At 42.2% G+C, this 23666-nt stretch overlaps 1 protein-coding gene across 2 annotated transcripts in view; it reads right to left on the bottom strand.

Annotated features, from left to right (window-relative positions):
• mpped2a (metallophosphoesterase domain containing 2a) overlaps positions 1 to 23266 on the bottom strand; it is a 60523-nt gene extending 37257 nt beyond the window's left edge. Inside the window, exons 1-3 of one of the 2 annotated variants that reach the window (XM_034221334.1) lie at positions 22870 to 23266; positions 20354 to 20605; positions 4486 to 4667 (exon numbers count right to left, since the gene is read on the bottom strand). In XM_034221334.1, coding sequence (XP_034077225.1) covers positions 4486 to 4667; positions 20354 to 20466 — 295 coding nt within the window. In that variant the 5' untranslated portion in view covers positions 20467 to 20605; positions 22870 to 23266. Of the gene's footprint in view, positions 1 to 4485; positions 4668 to 20353; positions 20606 to 21532; positions 22157 to 22869 lie in introns of those variants that run through there. The other variant, XM_034221335.1, reaches the window with a different exon arrangement.
• Between the last annotated feature and the right edge of the window lie 400 nt (positions 23267 to 23666).

Below are 23666 nucleotides of genomic sequence, written 5' to 3'. Positions count from 1 at the left end.
AATATTTATTTCAAATGATTGACTCTTTAAACAAACAAACAAGCGCAGGAAGGGAACCACATATCTCTCTGTTAGTCATCACCGTTCAACACACATATTTAACCTCGGTACATCTACACACGTACACATCTGAGCCTCTGGGAGCAGCTTAAAGCCGCAGATCAGAGCCGCTGCTCTGCCATCACACAGGCGGGGTCAGGGAAAGCTCGTTCCTCTGCATCGATCTCCAACCATCTACTTAACGGGGCCAAACAGGAGGCGACGGCCCCTACAGAGTACAGACTTCCTCCAGGAGCAGACAAAGGAGGCCGAGAGGGAGGGGAGGGCCACTGACACACTGCTCAGTCTACAGCTTTGAATCTACATTAACAACCTCATCCAGCTTTACATTTAGAATCTGTTTAGATTGTGTAGATTATTGTGTGGATGATATATTGTGAACAACACATCTGTTTTGAGATCAGAGGAAGATCTAGTTAAGGTTAACGCTCTGCAGCCGGTGGGCACAACGTAGTTAACAACTGAAGTTACATTATGATGCTTTCACGCTCTATTCAGTAAACATCTGCACAGGGCAAAGGTTCATTATACTGTTATCATGATGTGTTCAAATGTGATCTTGTAAAATTCGGTTTTTGGCGGGAAGCTTTTGAAATGAAGTGAATGTTTTCAGTTATATAAGATATATATGAGAGAGACCTGTTTAACTTCATAACACGACCTCTAAGCGGCTCGAACTACATAATACAACATTATTGAGGCCAAAATATTTTTGAGGAAAGCAAATATTTAAATAAAAAAGTCCATAATTTCTTAATAATTAGAATGTAGTGTTTTAATGGCAGCATTCACTATAGATGAAAAAAACAAAGGGTAAAGTATGATTTGTGTCAGTAGAGCCACAGCAGCTGCAATTCCTTTGAACAGTAAACATATGTGATCTCAACTGTTCTCGTTATATTATTAGTATTTATTATGAAATTCCATCTTTATTCTGATTATAGCACTTAATATATTATAATAATTTTCATAACATTATAACTCAGATTTATAACTTATCCTTTTGACCTAATTTAAGTGGCAGGAACATGTTTGTGGTAATTTTCCATCCTCTGACCCACAAACCAGGCAGGGCGCTCCAAAATACACTAAGCCGTTTTCCACTTCGCCCTACATCGATTCTCCATTAGGGCCAATATCTACACACACACACACACACACACACACACCACACACACACACACACACACACACACACACACACACACACACACACACACACACACACACACACACACACACACACACACACACACACACACACACACACACACACACACACACACACACACACACACACCACACACATCACACACACACACACCACACACACACCACACACACACACACACACACACACACACACACCACACACACACACACACACACACCACACACACACACACACACACACACACACACATCACACACACCACACACACACCACACACACACACACACACACACACACACACACACACACACACACACACCCACAACACACACACACACATCAACACACAACACACACACACACACACACACAACACACACACACACACACACACACACACACACACACACACACACACACACACACACACACACACACATAGCTGTCTGTGTTGATGGATGAAGGAGTTTGATAGAAGAGCTGAGCTGTGTTGGCAGTGACAAAGCAGAAAAAAGTAGTGTGTGCAAATGTGTGTGTGTGTCAGGGGAATTAGGGTACAGCACCTGGTAGTACAAGTCAGCCAGGTCATATGGGTACTCTTATGAGAGTTATGTCTAGAAAAAAGTCAAAAGGAAGCTGAGTTTGTCAATGTTTTGTAAATACACTGCAAACCTGTAATATTATGCAGCAGTTTTTGTTTTAAAGTAACAAAAGTTCTCAGCTCAAATTTACTTTAAGCCTTTCAGATAAAGTTTGGAATAAACTAAGTTTTTGGCAGGGCTCAAGCTTTAAAACATGTTTTTCTGACTGCATTGGCACTTCAATTCACATCAGGTGGCCATTTTGTACCACTGAGCCTTAGCAAAACTCCTTACGGAGTGGATACAACCAGTGGTGTAGTGGGGACTGTTTTACTAGGTGGACGGGGCTGGGGGGGGGGGGAAGACACTATGGACGCGCTCGTGAACTGTCAACGGGGGGGGGGAGACCTCTGTGTCGCATGTCAGCGCAACTTACAGGATCCCTTTTAGACAATATAATAATAAAGGGCGGTGCCGGCCGTCAGCGAACCGATCCGACCTTTCTGCGCGACTGTCACTCAAATGCGGGACAGTCTCAATTTGTGGGACGCGGGAAAAATAATAAAAATGTTGTGTGTGCAGTCCCGCACAAAGCGGGACACCTGGTGGTCACCCTACACTACACACACACACACACACACACACACACACACACACACACACACACACACACACGGTGCTGCCCCTCACACACAACACACACCCACACACACACACACACACACACACACACACACTTCAAATCAAGTTGCATAAATGCTTGAGCTACGTTTTTATTATAATTACTGTGAAATGTATTGTGTTTTCGTCATTATTACAACAAATACACACTTGCAACTGATAACACTGGCAATGATTTTATATTTATTAGACTATTAAAAAAAAAAAATCATGCTTCAAATAAGTGGGGGTACGCCGTACCCCCGCGTCCAACGCCCACTACACCACTAGATACAACGGAACATAAAAGGTTGAAGCAACTTTACACATAAGGAGGTTAGAAGAAATGTAACCATGTCTCGACAACAATCCCCAAAACAATGATATATATGGAACTCTTATATAAATGGAGCTTTCCAATGTTTCTGCACAGGTGTGAAAACAGCCTCAAATGTATATACAGCAAAGAAGAAGAATAGGAGGAGGCTGTGAGTGTGAAAGTCTGTGCATGAGGATTGAGATGTAAGCTATGTTTAAGGTAAGTTCTGTTAAAGATGTGACTGTGTGAACATGCAGAGCATCCTGAGGGACAGCAGAGAAGTGGAATATGCTGCAGAGGACGTTTGAGAAGTCTCTACAGACGGCTGTTTTTGCTGTGAAAACTGGGTCAGCGTTGGTATCCAGTGCAACTGCTGTGAATCCAGACTGACTGCAGCCGCTGTCGACTGTCGAGGCCAAACTTTGACAGCTACCTTTAAACTCAGCAGGTGTGTGACACTGCAAACATAGATGTTGAGAGCAGTGCCACTTTAAACTGAGGAGTTTACTTTTAGTTTGAAACTGTGAAAATATGTCAGACTCTTTCAAAAAACGCTCTGAACTTTTGTTGCAATTATTCACTGAGATATAAATAAAAATACGGGTTAAAGAAGCATTTTCACTAGAAAATCTAACTAAAGTAAGTCATGAGTCACTACCTGATCCTGGATTTTGAGGTGAAGGCTGAAACCAATCTCAGAGCTTCACTTCCATCCATGCTATTTTCCTGTGTCATGTGGCGTTTCCCTCTTCTTATCCTCGTTTTAGACATTCCATTCACTGTTTTGTGAAAACCGCAGAGGTGTGCAGGCTTCCCTTTGAGTCTCCACGTTGTTTTTACGTTAAACAGGGTTGCAAAAATACTCAACCAGTGTGCATAGGACGATTAATAGCAGGGACAACTCTGGTGTGTCCAGGATTGCTTTGGATGTCTATTCTCCCCTTTGAGCCAATGAGCGACATCAAATGTGACTTGCTGGCTTAATGAACACCAATTTTGTTTCATTTGATTTTTTCAATAGCTCATCTTCTGACTTATGTCAAAACTCACAAGGATCTCCAGGCCTACTTGTGTGTCCTCTTTATTCTGGTCTCCATGTGTTCATGAGAGCATGAAAGCTGATGGAGAGGTGCAACATTTTACTTTTGAGTTTAAACATTCACAACTCATGTACTCTTCTCCAAAATGTATCCAGTCCTGCTAAGGGCTGATATAAATAAAAACTATTGAAATATATACTAAATAGCTCAAATGCCTTTTAACGTTACGGTTGGTGTGGTGGGTGGCTCTTATTGATTTATGCACTTAGTGAGAGGGACTGTCGGTCAGTATGTTTGTGTGAGACATGACTACATTAGAGGGGCAAAAATGCTTCTTCTCTCGCCTCTAAGGTCTACACACACAGAGGGCCAGCACTCCCACCCACAGCATGGTGCCACAGGGAGAGGTCAAAGGTTAACTGAGGCAGGGTGTTAGGTCAGAAGGGTTAAACTGGACACTTTAGCACAGCAGTTGTGGGGTCAAGAGGGGAGGGGCGGGGGTGTCACTGTGTGGTCCAGTTACTGGTTATGCGTGCAACATGTCTCGTGCCCCCTGCCTACACAGAGAACTTGTGCGTGTCAGCTCTGTGTGTGGACGAGAAGTATGCGTGCGTGCGTGCAGACGGATGTGTGTGTTAAGCAGCTTAATACCTAGCCAGTCGTTGAACTTCTTAACCTCGGAGGGCAGGCCCAGCTCGGTGAAGTCACCCGTGTGCAGCAGCACGTCGCCGTAGGGCATCTGGATGCCGTCTGTTCGCGAGTGTGTATCAGACACACACACAAACCTGGTGTGTCCTGTTGGCTTGGGAGTGTCATAAGGAATGGGGTCCACCCTGCAGAAAGACAGAGACACAGAGACAATGAGCCCTAAACTTTGATTTGATAACATGTCACAGGAGTTGAAGCGCCTAATGTTCAGGACTCTGGGCAAATTGGTTCTTTGTCGTTGCCTGTTGAAGTTACTCAAAGTTCAAATATATGGTGTTTTTTGCAAGGATCCAGAACAGAACTTTGTTTCAGCATTCCCCTGCTCGCAAAGGAAATGTAATATCAGTCATCTCAGCAACTCGCTGAACTCAATTCATTTTGTTTTGCAGTCTTTTAAGATTATTTGTGAGTTGATGGTGTACACCTCTTTTATTGTGTTGAAGTAACAGCTTTCATATTATTATTATTACCATATTATGTATGCTCTTATCTGTCAATCACACAACCATGTTTGAGTGATGTGGATATCTAAAGGAAACAAGAATAAACTGAAATGGTGTCTCCTTTTGAATTACTTGTTCAAATGTATCATTTATTTCTCTGCTCAACCTACATTTCATTAATCACAATACATACAAATTGCTCAAATGCAGGAACTGCACATCAGTTGGTGAATATGTTCAGTCCTTGATGTTACTGATATGATATGATGCTTCTTATCACACACACACGCTTCTTATAATGCTTTCCATATGAAAAGTATTTGTTGTTTTATGTTATTATAACCTACAAATTCTCAATTCACCATTTATAAAAAGGTACACAACTCAGTAAGCACTAAGCATCCAAAGCACAGAAAGCAAACTGCAAACGATAACATGTTTCACTTCTGCCCTTGTTGTTATTGAATAATAGTGAAGATGATTCTCCGTATAAAAGAGCTGCAATTCAGAGAACGTGCCTTTTTCCTCTTTGTGATATTTGAAATGGAAGTACCAGATCCAGAAGCATCTTTTTAGGAAATGTATGCAAATGTCATACCAGCTAGCAGAAGGGGCACAGCTGAAAACTGGAACCTTCAAAAAAAAGATCATTTGTTGTGCAAAATAAATGACACGGTTCACAGAATAATGCATGCAGCAGCATCTCAAAGAAAAGACGGTAACAAGATGTGTAGTTTGAGCTGGAAAGCAACCGGCGTTCGGGTTGATCTGTGCACACCAAGAGGGAAATGGATGTTTTGTGGCATCAGATTGGCTAAAGAGACAGTGAATTAAGGCATGCCATGTCCTTTCTACTCTGAAGAAAAACACTTAGGCCCAAGTCTGGCTGAAAACAAAGAATCTTTTTATCCAGCCTTTTTGTTCGATGTAAGCACGTCTGTTAAAAAGGAAGAACAACCTGTACTCTTCTGACTGAAAAGAAAGAGGGGGGGAATCATCTTGTCTGTAATTGAAGTCTGCAATGTGCAATCCTCCAGCACTCTGCCACTAGGCCATTATTTCATTAGGAGAGATGTCACTCTGTCGAAAACATCAGACACATAATCAACGCTGCAATCTCCAACCTGACAAGCACCACACACACCCACATAGTTAACTCGCATGTGTGCACGAACATGGCATGAAAACAGCCGCAGAAAGAAGATGAAATCAAAAGGTTTCAGACGGAGAGGACGTCATTAACAGAGATGGAGAAAATGGGCACCTTGGCATAAAGAGAATTCTACTCGTTTGGGAAGCAATCTCCCTGTTTTTACATTTCTGTGGCATGTTGAGAAGAATACTGTCTACAGACAGTGTGGCATCTGCTGCTGTTCTGTTTGTGAGTTGAACAGCCATCTGCCTGGCCGGGTTTATGGTGAACAGGCTGGTCACTGTCTGTAATGCACCTTTCAATGACGTACACATTTAAAAACAACATTAGGTGACATGTGTTGGAAAGCACCGTTTAAAAACCTCCAGTACTGATGTGTTGAGATCTGGTGTCTGTGAGGGCCATAGTAAATATTACAGGTTTGGGAAATGTATTATCCAGTTATTGATTTTGTAACCCATCTGTATATTCTGACTTATAGCCAATGTTTTTTAAATTCACTTGGAAGGTGTTTATAGCCGAAAAATCAACCAGGTGTGAATGTTTTTGGCCGATGTGGTAAAGGAAATGCCTGAAACTTATCTGTGCTTCATCCCATTGCAGAAGTCATGTAAATCCAATGTTGCCACAAAGCAGTCAAACTCACTGATTTACATAAAACAGCAGCTGCATGCTTTCGGAGTATTTCTGGCTTGCAAAAGTTAGTGAATAAGAAGCGGAGGGGAAGAAAACAGTCCTCTAAATCTTAATTCTGAAATGCTAACGGACAACATCAGCGCCTGACAAATGCAGCACCCTCATGCAACGGTTACAAAATTAAACCTATTACGACTTTTACCACAATCGGTGCATCCTGGATCAAATGTTCTTGTTTTACCAGAATGTGAATCTTGTCTGATTGTGTTTTTTCATCTGTAACCTGCAATCAGTCAATATTTGAGTCATTATACCCGTTACTCCATCGAGCCGTCGGCTAGGTAGTGAGACACTGGAGCAGAGCGAGCTTCTCTGTGACCAGAGCAGGCCCTGAACTTAATATTAAACGCACTGGACAAAATGAAAAACTGGCCACAGAGATAATGCTATTTACTATTGACTGTGTGCAGTAAATAAGTCTGTGTTCCTATACACACACACACATTAACTTAAGCCAGCAGAGCAGCACACACACTGCAGTGTAGCTTCTGATTCGATTTGGTGCTCTGTGGTGTCTCCATGTCATGCAGCTTTACAGGATCCGACAGTACCCGTCATGGAGGAAGGACGAATGCAGAACCACATGGGAGGACAAAACACACACACATATATATATATATATACATACACACACACACACACACACACACACACACACAAGCATACATATTAAAACAAAGCCAGGAGAAAAACAACTTCCAACTCCTCCCCTTTCCTTTGAGATTGAATCCACCCTGAGAATGTAAGTAAATACCAGCAGCCCCTATCAATTAAGAGCAGGCCCTGACACACACACACACACACACACACACACACACACACACACACACACACACACACACACACACACACACACACACACACACACACACACACACACACACACACACACACACACACACACACACACACACACACACACACACACACACACACACACACACACACACACACACACACACACACACACACACACACACACACACCACACACACACACACACACACACACACACACACACACACACACACACACACACACACACACACACACACACACACACACACACACACACACACACACACACACACACACACACACACACACACACACACACACACACACACACACACACACACACAGGTTCATTAGTAATGTATACAGGAGTTCAGGAGTTCAGCAGTGCAGCGAAGGCCTCTGATCTATTGTAAACGGAGACAGTGAAAATGAAAAAGTCTGTGCGCCCCGGCAGCAGGTAAAAGAATATTCTCCAGTGACAGACTGAACTGTGTTAGCATGAAGGTTCGTGTTAACATGTCTGAGCTTCGGCGTGACATCAGAGGGAAGACTGCGGAGGGAAAAGAGTGGGGGAGAAAGAGAAATGCTAATGCTCTCGAGGAGGGCAGGAGCACACTCTCAAATCCGCCATGACATTGGAGCTGACACAAAACCGAGGTCTGTGGCTGCAGAAATATCTGCTCGATGATCGTCTGTGATCCCTCGGCAGAGAAACCTCAGCGAGTTAACTTCTCCTCACCTACAGCTGCAACATTTATCAGCCTCCATTTTGGGAAAATGATAGTATTGCACTTCTGAGACCTAACATACGTTTGAACTTGAATGCAGTATTTCTTGAGCTAAGAGCAGCGAAACGATCCAGTTTTTATTCTTACTGTCTTTCTCTTGTTATGTTCTTAATTGCAAAATTCACAGATGACAGATTGCACATTTGAGAATGAAATATGTTTCTCTTCAAATGAAGCCAGATTGTTCGTTTAGACTAAGCTCGTTCTATTATTCTGCATCACATAATGCCTTATATTCATATCTTACTACAAATATGTTTTCATGTGAATCCAGAGTTAAACACTTTCATTCGATTATGATAAGGACCTGTAGTGAGAGTATACCAAAACCTGCAGCCTCCATATGTTTTCAAAAATATCACAGTTTAATATCAATGTTAAAATAAGCTTGATGAGATTTGCCCTATAAAAAAGGAAATTGAACCGTTTTTTGGAACATGCGTCATAGAGAAAGACAGAGAGAAGTATACATCAGCGCTGGAGAGACGAGTGCTCTGTGTTGTCTGTAGGAGGATATTCAATTTGACTGAACACACTTGGCTCCGTGGCCTTTTAGAAAAACACACAAGCAACCGGGGTCAGAGTTCAGTCTGGGCTTGCTCCTTCAAACGTGACACTTCACTCGCAGCAGATAAGAAGGTCGCGGTCTGTGTCACTCTCCGACAAGTCCGGCTCTTTAAGGACGCCACATAATCGTTGTGATTGATTACAATACTTCCTCACCGAGACTTCAGGGCGTCCAAAACAGAGCGGGCTGTTGGCTTCGCGGCCAAAAAACTGTCCGGCTACAGAGCTCTTATCGTACATTTTAGAGTTAGTTACAGTCAAACACCGCTATCCATCATTACGGGAGATAACTTCATGAATACACCACATTTAAAAATGAGACGCTCTCAACGATTTCAACTGGGAAATCATATTCCTCTTGTTCTAAAGAAGGGAAAGTAAAATAAAAACAGAGACTTAGGGCAGTTGAGGCTGGAGATAAATATGACCAATGTCTTTCCTTTCATACGTTGTACCATGTCTTTTTCAATCTTTATCAGCTCTTATGGTTCAAACTTGATAAAGTTATAGTGTTAGGATAAGGGAAACTGAATATTAAGTAAACTATGGGTCATTCAGAAAACAATGAACACTGATTTTGATAACAAAATGAAATCATTCCAAAGCTGTTGGGTGGTGTTCAGGACTAGTCAGGTCCATCGAGCAGCAATGTTTCTTTATGATGCTTTGTTCGAAGGGACATTATGAAATAATTGGAACAAAAATCCTTGACTAAATAAAAAGAAGTAAATGTTTACTAATGTGCAGACAGGAGTGTGTAGTATATTAAGCTTTGTTAAATATGCCGATGCCCTGGAGTTATGCAGCCCCCCCTCCCTGAAGGGTTAACGGGGTCAACGACCTTCTGATCTGCCCACTTGTCTCGGACAGAAATACATGTCAATCTCAGCGTGGGTCCCTGACCACTTTATACCTACCTCCTCCCTCTCTCTGCTTCCTGCTCCTTCATTGTTAATGGCGTGCTAATGATTTCTCATCAATAAAGACACCCAGTGGGGACACAGCCACCTAAACCCTCTGAAGGTCAAAGGGGAAATGTGGAAAGTGACTGCTTATCAACTAAAGCTGACCCTGTTCATTCACGACAAACAGGATCAAGACTCGTACACTCACTGGTTCAAAAGGTATCAGAGAGACCGAGCTCCAATCAACCAGACCCACGCTGCAAACAGTATGTTGACATGCACACAACACAACCAGGGAGACTTTCCATTGGTTATAACACGATATATGAAACACAACCAGGGAGACTTTCCATTGGTTATAACACGATAGTATGAACACACAACCAGGGAGACTTTCCATTGGTTATAACACGATATATGAAACACAACCAGGGAGACTTTCCATTGGTTATACACGATATATGAAACACAACCAGGGAGACTTTCCATTGGTTATAACATGATATATGAAAACACAACCAGGGAGACTTTCCATTGGTTATAACACGATATATGAAACACAACCAGGGAGACTTTCCATTGGATTATAACATGATATATGAAACACAACCAGGGAGACTTTCCATTGGTTATAACACGATATATGAAACACAACCAGGGAGACTTTCCATTGGTTATAACATGATATATGAAACACAACCAGGGAGACTTTCCATTGGTTATAACACGATATATGAAACACAACCAGGGAGACTTTCCATTGGTTATAACACGATATATGAAACACAACCAGGGAGACTTTCCATTGGTTATAACATGATATATGAAACACAACCAGGGAGACTTTCCATTGGTTATAACATGATATATGAAACACAACCAGGGAGACTTCCATTGGTTATAACACGATATATGAAACAACTGGGAGACTTTCCATTGGTTATAACATGATATATGAAACACAACCAGGGAGACTTTCCATTGGTTATAACATGATATATGAAACACAACCAGGGAGACTTTCCATTGGTTATAACACGATATATGAAACACAACCAGGGAGACTTTCCATTGGTTATAACACGATATATGAAACACAACCAGGGAGACTTTCCATTGGTTATAACATGATATAGGAAACACAACCAGGGAGACTTTCCATTGGTTATAACATGATATATGAAACACAACCAGGGAGACTTTCCATTGGTTAGAAACATGATATATGAAACACAACCAGGGAGACTTTCCATTGGTTATAACACGATATATGAAACACAACCAGGAGACTTTTGGGAACACAATCACCAATGTTTTAGACAACACTGTATAACATGGAATTACGTTTGGGAAAGTGTCTTCCGGTCGCATGGTGCAAACACTCAAAAGGACGTTTTAAATGCGTGGAACAATTGGTCCAGAAATCCTTTAGTTGCTAAACAGAACAATAACAACGCTCGGTAAAAAAGGTCATTTATCCAATCGCTAACATTTGAATGTTTCAGATTTTCTTTACCGATTTGTGTTTTGGTTATCAAATCATTGCAGCACCTGATGATTTACAGGGAGAACAAATAATTAAACGAACAACATAAAATGAACAAAATGTGTAGGTTTAGTTTTATTGTCTTATATCTTTTTAAACAGAACGGGGGATGAATATAGTATTTCTAAACAAAACCGTTTCCATGAACAGAACAACAGACCACAGCAGGTTGTAAATGGACCTTATTCACCACCCCCTTGTCGAACTTTACAACAAAGGCACTCAGGAACATTTGATGTCCGTGTGTCCACTATGCCACATCACTAGTGAATTGAAAAGATAAGCACAGCTGAACTGGAGACCAAATAGTCCCGGTTCTTCCACCTAGCTCAAACCGTCTTTATCGCTCTTTCAGGAGAAACGTCAACACACAATGCTCCCCATTTCTTCTGTCTATAACCTCTGAATTGGTTCCCCTCCCCCTCCTGTAGACTCAGTCTCTCACACTCACTCATCCACGGTGCAATACCATTTCTCGGAGAGGAGCAGAGAGAGCGCCTCTCTTATCTTCTGCATTTCAGCTGTCTGCGCTAATTCAATAAACTTCAGAGGAACAAAATGAACACAGAAATAACAGAGAGGGGGGTGGCGGCGGCGGGGGGTGCTCAAGGGAGCGTAGGAGGAGGCAAAGGTGGGAGAGAGAAACAAGCAAACAAGAAAACCCAACAGGAAAAATGGGCAGAAGCACAAACAGAATGTAGATGCAGAGCGATGGATATTCACAAGGGAGTGCACAGTAAAAACAATATTCAAATGGGAATTGATTTGAAAGAATGGTGAATGATGGCCCTTTGCCTTATGGCCCCCACTCTCTCTCCCCCTCTACATTTGTTCAGGCAGGGAGCGTCCTCCTCATCCCTCCCATAATGGCACACAAAGCCAGCATTGGAATATCAGCTCCGGAGAAACCTTCCGGCACTGCGCTGGGAAATAAATTGCTTCTGCTAATGCTCCTTTCATTACGGCACAGCCCTTAATTGTGCTGCTGACAGTCCGCCTGGCTGCAGGGCTGATGGGAGGAAGGCTGAGGAGATGGCAAAGACGTGGCCCCCGGGGCCGAACACCGACCAGCAGACTGCTGCGAAGATAAACTAGTGGGGTAGTTTGGACAGACTTTTTGCTGGGTAACATTTGGTATTAAATCAAAACCGTTTCAGTAATAATGACTTGAAACAGTGCAACCATGTCAGCTGACAAACAACGTCCGGTAAGAATAAGAAGTCTTTACAAATGCTTTCAATGAAAACATGTATTTTAACCACCTTCGAGGCTTCCTTTGTTTAATAATGGAAAGGCTGTTTAGAAAAGCATGTTTGTATACCTGCAAGTAGGATTTGCACATAGTCCTTGAGACCGAGGTGAATTGTTTGTAATAAATAGCCTGTGTATAAGATCTTCATCGTACCACATCGTATAATTTTATAGCACTAGATGCTGCACACAGCGGACAGTAACAAGTCGCTGTACACACCCATACAAACAATTGATTCAATGCTTGTAACCTAGCAATTCAAGCACTAATATGCAGCTTCAGGTTCAACAGAAGAGAGAGATCCAAGACAAGAACAACAACATAAACACTGTTCTGTCTTCTGTTCCAAGTTATTTTCAAATCTGAGGGTAGGATGCATCGTTCCATTTCTGAAAACCTTACAGAAAGGAAAATAGCGTCTAGTGTTCATGCTTGACGCTAGGAGAAATAAAAATGACTGCTGACTGATTACAGGTAAATGCAAACTAAACACACTCTAAACGGCCCAAATGGGGAACTTGTCACGTTGAGAAGTTGCAGACTCGGGCAGCTTTCCCTCCATTTCATGTCAAGAGAGAGGTGACATCATCCGGAGATCGTGCCCTGTGATGCCAGGCTCCGGGGGCTAAGAGGCCCACATCTCAAAGACATCAAAAGGGCTTCAATCTGAAAAACCACAGACCTGTCCTATGTCAACTGTCACTTAACCCCCCCCACCACCACAACCGTAAACTTCAGCATCAGCACCGTCCCGCCGGGCTCCAGCAGCAGGTCAGGGGTGGAGAGGGAACTTCATCAAGGGTTCTCCAGTTACAAAAGGCCCTCCACTCCTGACGTGAGTAGCAGCGGGCTGACAGAAACAAAAGGCCACAAAATGGGATTGGCTCTTTGTTGTCAGCAGACCTGAACACTGAATGCTGCTCCTCCACAAACTCTTTGATAGGACAAAATGTAACAATGGATGGCGAAGTGAGGAGTAAACATGAGGCTGCACTATTAATCAGAAACTCTCCCCTTTGATTAATAACCAAACATCTCTAGGCCAGAGAGGCATGTTTAATTCTCGAAAGTCCTATTGGGGTACATCAATAGAAAAGACTCATTCAGGCTGACTATGTGTTCATGTTAGTCGCTTTTTGTTTGGGAAAGAGGAAGGGGTTATCTATTCTTAGGAGGGGCCTGACTTATGTGTCCCAACGTTATTTTCAGTCCAATGTTTGCTATGTAGATGAAGGAAACATGTTGATTTGAGACCTTTCACTCGGAGAAAAGCTCTTCTATCTCGTCCACATCTGCATGGCGGGCACTGAAGCAGAAAGAGGACGTTGACTGGATGTTGTCTAAAAAGATGACTGCCTTGGTTGTTTTTGATTCAATGAAAAAGTTGTCGAGCACAAGAACAAGTGTTTCTATTCTAAAGGACCAATCGTAACCATGGGACCCAAACAGACTTCACATAAAGCATCGGGTGAACATCTGAGCACAAGCACGGAGAAAAAAAGGACACCAGACAAACGTTTAGAGAACAAAACCTTCAACATGTTTTAGTGACTAGAAGTGGATTGTCATCTGGAGACACTTTTTACCAGACGACCACAACGAACAAGTACAGACACTGGAAGGAGTTTCAGTTCAGGTTGTAGCTATGCCATGAATGTAAAAAAAAAAACCGAACATAATTGTAACAATTACGGTAACACAGAGAAAACCTTTTGACTTTCAGAAAACACTGCAAACTTAAAGTGAAAACAAATGTTCGTTCTCAATACGTTTCTGCAGACAAGGCAAATAAGATGCAACATGGGAAAATGGATTGTAGGGTTGAAAATGGAGAAATAAATTGCATTCCCTCCAAAAAAGGTCAAACTGCAAACACGAAGCTTCAACACTGATATTCTTGTAAAGGAGGAACATTATTTTTAAGTACTATTAATGCTTACGGATCGCTGCTTAACAATCGATGATGTATTAACAGTAAATTACACAACATAAAGTTATGAAATGTCTACTTTTTCTATTTGAAAGTCAGATTTTTCCACAATTAAATATCCAATCATCCAAATATTTTTAAACTTCTAAGCATCCCAGCAGCCGAGACAAACAAATGTCTAACTTGTTTATCCACAACATGGTCCCTTCTTGGATAGTCCACTTTGTGTTGTAAAACCAAGGTTATCAATGCAGAGATGGAAATGTCCCGTTGAATTAGAATCTGAGCAGCTTTCTCCGTCACTTGATACAACATGCTGACCATCCTCCCTCTGTCCAATAGGCAAACTCATCAATGGAGATGCAAGCTAAATGTGGTGTAGTATTGTGTGCACATCGAACAGCATCGTATACAAATCATCATTTCTTAACAGTTTCCGCAACCACATTTACAGCACTCTTCCACGATACAAAGAATGAGAAGCATAACAAATTCCCAAGGAGTTCATTAATAAAACTAGGACGGTGTTAAAACGGATGTGTGAAGGCCGTGTTCTTTTGGTGCCGTTTTCTCCCCAGCTTGTGTCAGAATATCCACGTGTATAGATGCAGGCGGTGGTGTCATTAAATGATTCATTCTTACGAGCTCCTCAATTATTCAGAGGGCGGTAATAATTAACAAGGCATCTGGAGGAGAAGGCGTTTGTTAAATGGGATTTTTTACCCTACATTTGTGAGAAGGTGAAAAGATTTTTTTATTCCCCAAAATAAAAATGAATGCATCGAGCTCAGGTGTGCTGTGTGAATGATTTTTTTTTATAGAGCGCAAATAAGTACCCTAAAAAAGAAAGTAGAATGAGGCTTTACAAAAAAACTTGATTGGATATTCTGGATTGTTCTAGTCAACAGTTTTTACATAGCTTTTAATCAGGAAATCCTGCTTAACGCAACTCCACTAGCCTAAACATGAGTTCAACCGATGGTCTGATAGAGGATATAGGTAGAAAGGTCTCTCTACTTTATGCAACTGTTTTGTCCTTTTGTATCATGTAGACAAATATTTCAATTTCTCAAATTCAGGCTTTATATATATATAGATATATATATATAGATATATGAGGTGGGAGGTGTTTGTACCTAAACTGAAGCATTACAAATCTATCAAAAACAAATGTATTCTTTTAACACATTGTTGACAAAAATGGCAAAAACCTAAACACAGCCAAAGGCAAAATCACCCTGACTTGTCAAAACATAAATCACATTGTTTGTAATATAAGTCACATTTTGTGCCAGTTAGAAAATAACTGAGCGATCAGGCTGCTTTTTTAGAACCTCGTGTCTCTTGTGCTGACCCCGGCTTGCTTCACTAGCACAGTTGTGTTGGCCCGCATCGTGCGCATGTCCCCCAGGAATTAAACTAATTAAGACTCTTAAGGTGTTAATGGTATATGCATTTAAATCATCGAGAGAAATGCCAATAGATCTGCGATCGAGATCAACCACAAACAACAGCACCCTTGCACCGTCTGATGCACACGATTGCTCCATCTTACTTGGGGTTCTGATTACTGTCCTTCCTGCCCTGTTTCAATAGCCATTTCATTCTGTTTAGGAATCATTGTAAATTGAATATATTTGAGTTTGAAGTCCCCACTTGGCCGTAAGATTCAGTTCAGTTGAAAAATAAGGAATTGACCGAGTAATTTATAATGAAAATATTATAAGTTGCAGCCTAACAAGGATTTCATTCTCAGGGGGAATTCTTAGAAATCATCACCTGTTTTCTTTGAGAATCGGCCAGGAAATGAATTGTAAAGAGGAATTAAGTTCAACTGTGTGAATCAAAATATTGTAAATATCATTTGCTGCTAGGCTTTGACTGGAGTCCAATCACAGGACACATGTCAAGACATCTTTAGTCCTTAAAACGAAGACTTTATTAGACTCTAAAAAATCCTCCTTTAGCTGAACTCTTTGTCCGTTTGTCTGTCTGCGCCCCGTGCCTTCCCCGCAGTCTGGCCCAGATCCTGCTCAAATTGGATTTTAAACCATTAGTGTCCCAACTCGAAGCATATGTTCCAAGTTGCTGAGCATTTCATTTCACGAAACGACGATGAGGGGGATGAGGGAGAAAGAAAAAAACACACAGACGGCGCAGAAAAAATAAACCAGACCCAAAACAGGGCTGGATTGAGTCTGACGCTCAATGACAGACAGAGAGACGTCCCATGCTCTGGAGAAAGCCCACTTTGAGTCCGGGGGTCACGTTACTGTGTGTGTGTGTGTGTGTGTGTGTGTGTGTGTGTGTGTGTGTGTGTGTGTGTGTGTGTGTGTGTGTGTGTGTGAACGCTCCACAAGCATGTTATCATATGCAGTTCAGAGAGCGGTACCTTTCACACCACATAAAAGAAGCTGCTGTACTCCATCACAGAAATCTAAATATTCTGTCTGGGGGGGGGGGGGGATCAGAGCAGGAGTTGTATTTCAAATGGCGGGCAACCCCCTCACTTTTTTTTTCCTCCCTCTCTTTGCTGTCAGAGAAGCAACAACTTTATTTATGTCTAAATACTGTGGATGCAGTGACCGAGAACCCCTAAGCAAGTCGGATCATTATCTCTCAAAATCTAAACAAGCCTTTATTTTCCCAGAACAGAGCGCGTATTCTAGAAGCACTTAAACATAGTGGGGGGATGGGCTTATGGTCGTGTGTGTGTGTGTACGTGATCCGGGGTTCCCAGTCTGAGTTTAAGAATGGCAGGGTAAAACACTGCAGGCTCTGTGGAAGCCAGGAAACAGCCTAATGTATTTATCCAAACACATATCTGCTGAGAGGCCCCATGGCTTCAACACATCCCCTTCCTTCACTTTCAAAAGCCACCGCAGCGAAAATGGAAAAAAAACAGCAGGGCTTCACAAAAAATGATTGTAGTGATTATTAGGATAAACCTTGTGATTATTTATTCCAAGTTTTAGGAATTTTAACTGCTTTTCTGTCCCGACCTCTACACTGTCACTGTGACATTTTCCGACGCAGTATTTTTCAGACCAGCTGAACAAATATAGTTTTCACTTCAGCTGCCTTTTAGTATACAGCTACTTATCATTTTAAAAATATCATCCACAATGTGTTCCTCTTTGACGTCCTCTAGAATAAAACTCAACTGTGTCTGGATGACTAATGTTTTCAGGTGGATTCATTCTTTTTCGCACTTTGCTGGTTTCTGTCTTTTCATAGAAAGACATTCGTTATCCCTTTGTATGCTATACAAGAGGTGAAGGAACTAGTAGAACACTGTACACTAAAAGGCTGAGATGAACCACATGTGAGACTTTCCGTGGAACAGAAACAACATCTGTCAATCAAATTAACAATATAATTATAAATCCAAAAAGAAACAGTCAAATGTAGTCAAACTAAACCTTGCAGAGGTAATCCTATTATGTTTAAGAGCTATTGTTTGTAATATCTATTTGTCTTGAGGACAAAATGAAATAAGGAAGCCTATACAAGCTGCTGTTTGTTCTGGTGAATCCTGTGCTGTCTGCCGTCTGTTAACCTTTTATATTGAAGCAATAAGCCTGATTTATTTCCGCCTCCTTCAACTATTAAAATGGACTGACGCAACACAAACTGAGAGGTGACCTCGTCTCCTTTTACACAATCAAGGCACCAACGCTGGCTGTGCTGGCAGCCGTGCTCACAGCTGAGGAATCACTGCCAACCGTGAGAGGAAGGTAAGCGTGCCATTCATCTATTTACAAAAAGCCAGAATGTGACTATCCTCCCTAAAGCAATCCTGTTTACATGAACGTGATTAATCAGAGAGACTTGTGGGAATCTGAGTCTTTGAGGTAAACAAAAAAACTTGTTTTCCAGATGTTCCAAAAACGTGAAAGAGTGCTCTTCAGTCTGTACAGATTGTACACAGCTGCCCCAAGTCTTCTTCTGGATTTGTATTTCTTTTAGATGACACTTTCTTTTCCACCTCAACACAATGATCTGAGAACACATGCAAGCTGTCCCGGAGAAAGGACGGACCGACTGTCTCCTACCTGATGGCTTGTTCTAACTTTAGCCTGATCAGAGACTGCCATTGCAGGTCTCCCTTGAAAAAGAGATTGTTGATCTCAATGGGAGTTTCACCTGGTTAAATAAAGGCTACAAACAAACAATATAGTCAAATAAATACATATATTTGTACAAACTGCTAATGTTTTCTGGAAGGACATAAGGATGTCCAGAGCAAATAATAGAAGGCAAATGGTTGTTTAACAGTGATCAATTATAAATGTGTGTTTTTAACCAGACTTGACAATCAGCACATGAAAACAAGCTTTAAGAGATTTTATCACAATATATGTCAGGCTCAAATATTTACATAACTGCTCAATCTGTCAGTTATGTCATTATTGCATGTCAAGTGTTTGACATTCCAAAGCTTAACACTTACGTCAAGTTGTTTTGAGGAGTAAAAGCCTACCAACACGTTTCATATTAAACATATTCATTCTCCCTTATATGTGGCTCCCGTCATTTACAAAATGACAAAAAGATATTTAAAAAAAAAAAGGAATATGTCAGCTTTACCCCAGAAGAAAAAATGCAACAAAAAAAGCCTTAAATCGAACCAATACTCAACAAATCTATTATCATGACAGTGAAAACAGCAGGTCACTTCCTGTCTATGCTGCACCTTCACTTTTTACACAACACGCTCAGAGAACAGCACATATCTCAAGCTCACACTGTGCACGTAACCCCACAACCAACAGCATCTCCAAATGATCCGCAGTGTATATGAGTGTGTGTGTGTGTGTGTGTGTGTGTGCGTGTGGTGAGGGCCGACGGGTCACAGCACTCTGACCCACTAATGAGAGGCAGAGCATAACCACATCAGACAAGAGCCACGCTAAGTAACTGGTCTGATAAATAAATAAAAAGAGCGCCCTAATGCGGACAAAGCGCTCATGCACCACAGTGACAACATGGCACAAATGATAACCGTCTCACAGGGAGCAGCGGCGAGCCGTCTGCAATGCACGACAGAAAAGCTTTAAATCAAATCTGAGTGTGAACCATGAGGAGCATTAAGTCTTCAGTGTGAGATTGTTTTTTAAAGTGATCTCTAGCTTTCAAACAATACATTTCACCTTCCACACACACACACTTTTTAACCAGTAATATCCAATTGCCTCAAACGTAACACAGTACAGTTTGTGGTCTCTTTCTGTTTTCAAAGTTTGTCCTCGATGGCCACCGTACACTTTGAGCTTGAGCCAATTAATTCAAAGAATAAACAAAGACTCTGCATCAAACAGGCTCCTGATTGGCTTCCTGTTGCAACTCAAAATATCTACATGTCTGCTGTTGTTATGGCCACAGTCTCTTTATTACATCTTCCAAAATATGTTTAAAATGTCAGACAAACTCAGCCTAACTACCAAAACATAAAATGTGAAATGAAACAACGGCCTGGAAATATGTATGTTTGAAAGACACAGATCATACATTTGTCAATTTTAGTCTAAAGTATATATTAAAAAAAATTCACAGAAAAAAGATATTCATATCTTTTTTTATTCTGCATTCAGGTGTTCGTGTGTGTGTGTGTGTGTGTGTGTGTGTGTGTGTGTGTGTGTGTGTGTGTGTGTGTGTGTGTGTGTGTGTGTGTGTGTGTGTGTGTGTGTGTGTGTGTGTGTGTGTGTGTGTGTGTGTGTGTGTGACACTTACATGTGGACATGTGGAGGTTGGAAGCGGCTCTGGTTGATGTTGTAGTGTGTGAAGGCCTGTGTGGGGTTGGAGCTGTACTCGTCCACCGTGATGGTCACTTTGCCATGAGCCATCCTTCCGCCGTTTGGACATGAGACGCCGTTCGTTCACCGGGATTCAGCAGCGAGCCGTGCAGCAGTCATCCTTCAGGGCCGCTCAAAAAGCCCAGGAAGTGTCCCAGCAGCGACCCAGCCGACCACGACACACTGCAGTCTGCACCGACAGGAGAAAAGAGACACACGCACACACATCAGCTGCTTTAAACACAATCACCTACATCTGATTGGCCTTGGTCTTTCACATAAGAAGAAACTGAAAACCTATAGGATTTAAATGATACACGTTTGTACTGTTCAGAAAATGAAAGAGGCAAAAACAGGTGGATTTAAATGAGTACAAACAGTCAGAGCACACATGAAGTGAGGAGGGGATCTGTGTCTACTCTAAACGTATGATCACTCAATATTACATGATGCAAGTACAGTTTTCTTGAGGGCACACAAAGAAACAGATTTTCTTTTTTGCTGTGTCACTTTTTGAATTTGAAAAAAAACATAATTCCTATAACTGTTTATCAAAGCATTCCCCACAGAATCCAAATTACAAAAACTGCAGCGAGCCAACTCAAATATAAAACTTAGATGTATTCTATCTTTCTAAACTAAACACTGGACGGTTTAGGTGGCAATTTACAATCTGGAAGGCAGGTTTTTAATCACCGCTCCGGCTCTGCTGCTCATAAGCAAGCTGGTTTTAATGCAAACTCATATATTCACATGTAGAAATAACTGCAGGCATGGCCTCTAAGGTTTTACCCTGTTGAAATTAAACCAAGCACAAAAAGGTTGCAAGTATAAATCTCTGCTGGTGATCAAATATTAAGCAGACTTAAATAAAACAAGAGGTTGTTTACAATGCATGCACAAAACAGATTTAACATTACCCCAAAACATGCAAAAATACATTTCTGCTTTCCCCCCCAGGCCTGAAGTAACTACAGTCTACCTGGCAGCTGAACTGCTCTAGTGTGTGCTTAACCGTACAATAAAGCACACTTTCACAGCTTCAATTATTTAAGGAAAAGCATCTAAAAGAAACTGCACAACAAGTGTGGTGTTTGCATGTTCAGAGCTCACTCACCGCGCTTCGCTGTGTCTCCTGCAACCCTGAGCTTCCCTCCTGCCTGACCTCCCTGACTGACAGTAAAGTGGCCACTGTGGGCTTGACAGGCTTTTTATACCAGACCTACCGATGCAGCCCGAAAGAGAAAAAAAAATTACCCTCAATTCAAAAACGTATATTTTTGAGAGGTAATCAGCAGCTCCGCAGTTCATTTGTCGGTCATTACATCCTCTGATGCAGTGGCGAGTAAACGAATACAAAAGCCTGTGACCTCCAGTTGTTGAATATATTAAAGCAATCAAAACCCCAATTTAAATTTAAAAAATCCTATTTTCACGAAAGCACAGATTTATGTTTTCTGGGTCAGCTAGACTTTCTTTGATATGTGCTATGAATTTAAGTCATAATATATATGCCAACAAAAAGGAGGCTAAACTCAATTCTTGCAAATAAAATATCTTTACATTGCAAAGTTAAAATGATATTTCCAATCAATTTTATCGTTGCTGCTGCATAAGAAATTGATCTCCTCTGATCTTCTTGGGCCTTCAAAAATCACTTTAATTAAAAGATACCATGCACACACTTCACCTCAGTAATCATTTCTACCAATGCAAAATACAAAAGTACTACTGCTTCTTGGGAAATGTGCTCTTTGTTTGCAAGTGCAGGTCGATTTGAGCAGCAGCATACTTCACGGTCTCCTCGCCGAGTGCAGTCGGTGTGTGTGTCTATTCGTGTGTGTGTGTGTGTGTGTGTGTGTGTGTGTGTGTGTGTGTGTGTTAAACTCGCATGTCTGTCTCTACCTTGTGGCTACAGTAGCAGCAACTAGCTCCGTAGCTTAGCCTGCTAAACCTGCCCTGGCAGTGGATATTTTTTATTATGCAGACTGTAGCTTCGCACTGAGCTGCTTTGCTATAACGGCGGTGCACACACACATTGTCAGTCCTGTCTTTGAACATACAGAGCCCCCCTCCTTCAACGCGCAGCATATAGCTAACTTCACCAGCTTCACTCCGGGAAGCAGAGAGAGGGTAAAAGGCGAATAAATTGACCCTTTCTGATACCATACATATACACAACGTGTGCTATGCGCCTCTTGCAGAAATGCACACAAAAAGAAATGAGGTCCGTGCAATCGTGAACTCTGCTCCCGGGATAATAAAAGCACCCAAAGGTGGTCAGTGTCACTGCACCGCCGCGCTAACCTCTTGCTCGTCCTCGTAAATGACAAGCCACCTTTTAACCAACGGCTTTGTGTCAGGAATTTCTTTTTTTCTCCTCGTCTCCCTCTCTCTCTCTCCCCCTTTCCCTCCCTCTTCGGTTCTCAAAGCAAAGCGGAAAGGTTTCTCTACCTTCGTGTGGGTTATTTGTGCGGGTTTTATCTGGCCGGAGAAAGAGTGTCGGGTCGGGGTCGCCCTCTACGCGGCGGCGGCGGAGGGACGCGGGTCCATGCGGCAGCGGCGGGAGAGCAGGGAGGATGTGAGCTGCCGTCCGGGGGTTGCGGCAGTCTGGGCGGATAGGGCAGAACCTTCGACCCGGCGAGACCTCGGCTGGCTCCTGTGGAAAGAAACCAGACAAGAGAGCGAAGGGGAGAGAGGAGGAGAGACACTGACAGACAGCGGAGAGAGAGAAGTGTGACGGAGGGGGAGTGCAGTGAGTCGGAGCTGCCACTGGGGTCAGAGAGCATAGAGAGCAGGAGCGAGCACAACCCCCCGCCACCTCCCGTGCGCGCGCCCTCACAGGGCGGGCACACGCGCGGCGAGGCTCGAGAGCGAGGGGGGCGGAGGAAGAGAGCGCTCGCGCACTCCCGCTCTGACTCTGTGCTGCATTCACTTGCCGTCGGAAATTGCAATTGTATGCTGAGATCCACTTGACACACAGCAGCGCAATACAGTCTCTGGGTAAATAAAGCAAAAATGCTTATTTATTCATATGTTTCCAATCTTATAATTGCATATACAGGCTTGACGAGGCAGAGTGGTCATCTAGTATTCAGAAGGTTTCTGTTTCTCCAGAGAATACAAAAGTGTTCTTAAGCAGACACTGAAAGTCTAACCTCACCTGGTGGCATGCAGCCTATGCCATCAGTATGTATGAATGAGGATGTATTGGCTATAACTAATAAGTCATTTGGTTTATAATTAGTTAT

Source organism: Gymnodraco acuticeps, unplaced genomic scaffold (assembly GCF_902827175.1).
Source record: "Gymnodraco acuticeps unplaced genomic scaffold, fGymAcu1.1, whole genome shotgun sequence".
Taxonomy (NCBI): Eukaryota; Metazoa; Chordata; class Actinopteri; order Perciformes; family Bathydraconidae; genus Gymnodraco; species Gymnodraco acuticeps.
This window is presented reverse-complemented; position numbering and strand designations above follow the sequence as displayed.